Raw genomic sequence first — 5,155 nt, 5'->3', positions numbered from 1 at the left:
CAGCCTATTCATTCTGTGGAACACTGAGCATGTCCTACGGGCTTCCTGTAAGGCAGTCCCCTCCTGAAGCACTTGCTCTGCTCTTGGGATTTAAAGGGGTAATAATAAAAATATACTGCCCCCAATTTGTAAAACTATTAAGAGGAGTTTCCACCTCTCAACCTCAGGAAAAGAAAGCATAAATTGGGACTGCAGAAGTCAGAGAAACGTGCAGCCCACATCGCAGGCAGTAGTTCTTAACGGTTTGAGAAGTCAACCTTTGGGATCGGGTAGGGAACTGCTAGCGTTTAGCTGTCTGGTCTTAGACCGTCCGTTTAGCATCAAAAGCCCCTGTTTTCTCACACGATGAAAGCAAGTTGGAAACAAACAAACATGTCTGTGTGCAGGAATTGGCTATGCAGCGGTAAATGCGACAGGCAGGACCCCACCATCAGATCGTGTAAGACCTAAGAGGACTGTAAAGCAGCCTCAAAGGTCTGTCCCTGATGGGTGCCCAATAAGTGCACATTCTCTTCCAGCTCTTTCCATGTATGTGACCAGTGTGTAACCTGAAACAACCCAAAGCAAGGCAGCCATTTACAATTTCACTCCCATAAGAGCGTCGCTAGGAGCCAGTTACCCATAGTATGCGGGATCGCTTGCCCTCAGCATTACGATTCATGAATCTTCCGTCAACGTATGGTCTTGGTTTAAATTCATGTTACCCGTACCGTATCCACAGTGAATAAATAATAAATAATAAATTCTAGGAGTTTTACAGATACTGATTCATGGATCTTTTCAAACAAAGGAGAACAGACGTCATTAGTAACTCTATTTTATAGGCTAGTATTAAACACACTTCAAGACCCCTTCCATCCTCGGCACAGACGAGGCACTCGATGGAGACTGTTGGGTACTATGATTGTCCCACTAGTTTGGAAAGGAAGGTCACTCCAAGAGCTCGGGAAGAGGTCATCTCGGAGTTGCACTGTGGCCAATTAGGTTTTGCTTTCTGCTTCCTAGGTGGTGAGCAATGGGCGACTGGAGTTTCCTGGGAAACATCTTGGAAGAGGTGAATGAACATTCCACCGTCATCGGCAGAGTTTGGCTCACGGTGCTTTTCATCTTCCGCATCCTCATCCTTGGCACCGCAGCCGAGTTTGTGTGGGGCGATGAGCAATCTGATTTTGTATGCAACACCCAGCAGCCAGGTTGTGAGAACGTCTGCTATGATGAGGCCTTTCCCATCTCGCACATCCGCCTCTGGGTCCTGCAGATCATCTTCGTCTCCACTCCATCGCTGATGTACGTGGGGCACGCGGTACACCACGTTCGCATGGAGGAGAAGCGAAAGGATCGTGAGGCTGAGGAGCTCTGTCAGCAGTCTCGCAGCAACGGGGGTGAGAGGGTACCAATCGCCCCAGACCAGGCCAGCATCAGGAAGAGCAGCAGCAGTAGCAAAGGCACCAAGAAGTTCCGGCTGGAGGGCACACTGCTAAGGACCTATGTCTGCCACATCATCTTCAAGACCCTCTTTGAGGTGGGCTTCATCGTGGGCCATTACTTCCTGTATGGTTTCCGCATCCTGCCCCTCTATCGCTGCAGCCGGTGGCCCTGCCCCAATGTGGTGGACTGCTTTGTGTCCCGGCCTACTGAGAAAACCATCTTCATCCTCTTCATGTTGTCCGTTGCTTTTGTGTCCCTCTTCCTCAACATCATGGAGATGAGCCACCTGGGCATGAAGGGAATCCGGTCTGCCTTCAAGAGGCCTGCAGAGCAACCACTGGGGGAGATTGCCGAGAAGTCCCTCCACTCCATTGCAGTTTCCTCCATCCAGAAAGCCAAGGGCTACCAGCTCCTAGAAGAAGAGAAGATCGTTTCACACTATTTCCCTTTGACGGAGGTTGGAATGGTGGAGACCAGCCCCCTGTCAGCCAAGCCTTTTAGTCAGTTTGAGGAGAAGATCGGCACAGGACCCCTGGCAGATATGTCACGGGGTTACCAAGAAACCCTGCCTTCTTATGCTCAGGTGGGGGCCCAGGAAGTGGAGCGGGAAGAGCAGCCCGTAGAGGAGGCTGTGGAACCGGAAGTGGGAGAGAAGAAGCAAGAAGCAGAGAAGGTGGCCCCGGAAGGGCAGGAGACGGTTGCAGTGCCAGACGGGGAGAAAGTAGAGACCCCTGGGGTAGGGAAGGATGATGAGAAAGAAGAGCTGCAAGCTGAAAAGGTAACCAAGCAAGGGCTGTCTGCAGAGAAAGCGCCCACACTCTGTCCAGAGCTGACAACCGATGACAACCGGCCCTTGAGCAGGCTGAGCAAAGCCAGCAGCAGGGCCAGGTCTGATGATCTCACCATATGACACGGTACAGAAGAAAGATACCCCACCTCCAGCTAATACAGACCAAGATAAACCCGGCTGGTGCCAATATACTTTGAGTCTTCTGTGTCCCTTGGGTCACTCCCACCCCGGGTTGGATAGATGCTGTTCTAGAACAATGCACGCTGTCCAACTAGGGGACTGCCTTTCCCATGTGTAGGGCCTGTCAAGGTAAACCCACTGTCCTAGTGAAGTTCTTAGTTTCATATGCCTGCCCTGGTCTTCTATGCCAACTGCTATTGGGAAGGTGGGGGGACGGGGCTTGGCTTCCTCCTCCATTCTCCACGGAAACCCATCAGGTCAGAATCACGATTACCTCATAGCCTTTTACTAGTCTTCTCTCGTGCTCACTGACAGTGAGATTCTGTACCCCAGCACTTCCCAAGCAGAAGCCACCTATCCCACATGAGATGTCTCAAACTCAAAAGCCTACAGGGCCCAGGCAGTTGATTTAAATAGCAAACGTTGCCCTGCTCTAGTAGATAGATAGGGAGATAGGGAGAGATAAGGCGGTGAAAGTTGGAGAGCGGGACAGTAGCTGGCCACTTCCAGGCGGTGGTTTCCTTGATGCCTGGACGTCTGTTGTTTGTTTGTTTTTGTTTCGTTGTTGTTTTATGAGAAACCAGAAATTCAAAATATAATTGAAATTTTAGCAACTTGATTTTAAATACAATATGGGGACCAAATGCAATGTATCCAAATTTAACCTGTGTGGTAGTAAGTTGCAATATCAGTTTACATTAATGAGCCCAGATTTGCTAAAGAATTGGTCTCACTTTTTTTTTTTTTACAGTCTTGGCCTTTTTTTTTTTTTTTTTTTTTTTTTTTTTTTTTGTGGTTTCCCAACCGCATTTTACCACTTTGAAATGTTTTAAGTCATCAGTCCAGAGATGCCCAGAATTCTTGCTGACCCGTTCTGTTGGGTCACCCTGCCCCCGGTTTAAAGCAATCGAACCTTTGTATCAGAAAGAATTCTGCCCTGAGCACAGTAAGAGGAAGCAAGTGAGCTATCAGACATCTCCCTGTGAAATGAAAAGGCTTTAGGCTTTCAAGCCCCATTGCGGTTTTCTTCCCTGAAGCAACAAAAATCCTTTTTAAAAATTCTCTTCTTCCAACATCAGCATTCAACCTAAAGTCTGCATCTCCTTTCACCAGGGCTGGGAGCTGGACCAGTTCCAAACTGGAAGATGTCTGCCCACAGGCCTGTCCTGAGGGAGGCAGCTCTCAAGCTTTGCTCAGGTAGAATGGACACCAAAAAGCTACCAGCGGAGAAGTGACAGGGGGAGAAAGCATCTTACTCTATTACCTACTCACTGGATGCTCAGGCAGTATCCAGTCCAAACTTTATCCCTAAAAGAGAGAGACTAAAGGGGCCTCTCATAGGCCTCGTCCCCTATACTCGTTCTACAAACCCACTTCATTGAGGCCATCAGGGGAAGAATGTCAAGTATATATGTACATTTCACACAGGGAACAATTTCACTCAGTCAATTGATTTTTAGAACAGATGGTATATAGATAGATAAATGATAGTTGGATGGATGGATGGATGGATGGATGGATGGATGGATAAGTAGGTTAGTAGGTAGGTAGGTAGCTAGGGAGGGAGGGAGGTAGATGGATGGATGGATAGATAGATAGATAGATAGATAGATAGATAGATAGATAGATAGACAGATGTTAGATAATATGGATAAAATCAGGTGATCATGACCTTGATACCTAGCTATCTGATTTTTTAAAGAATAAGCCAGAGATAACAAGCTTTCTGTCCAGCCCAGGAGAGCCGTGAATGCAGCCCAACACAAAATCATAAAGTACAGCCTTAGTTTGGGTTGGTATTGCTATGATGAAACACCATGATCAAACGGCAAGCTAGACAGGGAAGGGTTTATTCGGCTTACACTTCCACACAGTCATCCATCACTGAAGGAAACCAGGACAGGATCTTAAACAGAGCAGAAACCAGGAGGCAGGAGCTGATGCAGAAGCCATAGAGGGGAGCTACTTACTGGTTTGTTCCTCATGGCTTTGTTCAGCCTGCTTGCTTATAGACCCCAGGGCTACCAGCCCAGGAATAACACCACCTACAATGGGCTGGGCCCTTCCACATCAATCACTAATTAAGAAAATGCCCTACAGGCTTGCCTACAGGCAGACCTAAGAAGGCATTTTCTCAATTGAGGATCCCTCCTCTCTGATGACTCTAGCTTGTGTCAACTTGACATAAAACTGTCCAGCACACTCACTTAAAATATAAGGTTTCTTTTGTGACTTTTTATGTGCTTGAAATGCATGGTTCTCGAGTGTGCACCCTGTAGAGGATGGGATCCCGATGTCAAGAGTCTGAACATACATAAACCCTTTGCCCCTTGGACCGTGTACCAAGGATGCATAGGGAGTGAAGAAACTAAGTTAACAGGACAGAGACTTGAACAGGGGACCAAGGGACCCAGCAAAATTGCCCTTTCACGGGCTCCACTCCCTGCCAGCACCCTCTCAAAGTGGGAAAGTCCTTTTCAACCCTCTGGCTACCACCTTCATTTTAACATATTTATTTGTTCTTGGATAAGCCTTCAAAAAATGATTCCTCCCTCTGAAGGTTACTGTTCTCATTGCCTGGTGCCACATTCTCAGCCAAAACAGTTTCAAAGATAAATTCCCCGAAAGGTTTGGTTTATCTCTTTTGTAACTATGCCTAGGAAATCTATAGTTAAAAGAAAAGGACTAACTATATATGTATCTAAAAAACAAAGTAACAAACTTTCAGTAGAGGAATGTGTCTGGTAATAGACAGTT

The 5,155-nt window shown here is 47.2% G+C and overlaps 1 protein-coding gene across 1 annotated transcript; it reads left to right on the top strand.

Moving 5' to 3' along the window:
* The first annotated feature begins 938 nt into the window (after positions 1–938).
* Positions 939–2,555, top strand: Gja8 (gap junction protein, alpha 8). Its single transcript, NM_153465.2, is given in 1 exon segment — positions 939–2,555. A coding segment is annotated over 1 exon segment (1,323 nt). The 5' UTR covers positions 939–1,015; the 3' UTR covers positions 2,339–2,555.
* Positions 2,556–5,155: the final 2,600 nt, after the last annotated feature.

This window comes from Rattus norvegicus, chromosome 2, assembly GCF_036323735.1.
Source record: "Rattus norvegicus strain BN/NHsdMcwi chromosome 2, GRCr8, whole genome shotgun sequence".
NCBI classification, from domain to species: domain Eukaryota; kingdom Metazoa; phylum Chordata; class Mammalia; order Rodentia; family Muridae; genus Rattus; species Rattus norvegicus.
Note: the sequence above shows the minus strand (reverse complement) of the source record. Positions and strands in the feature narration are given on the sequence as shown.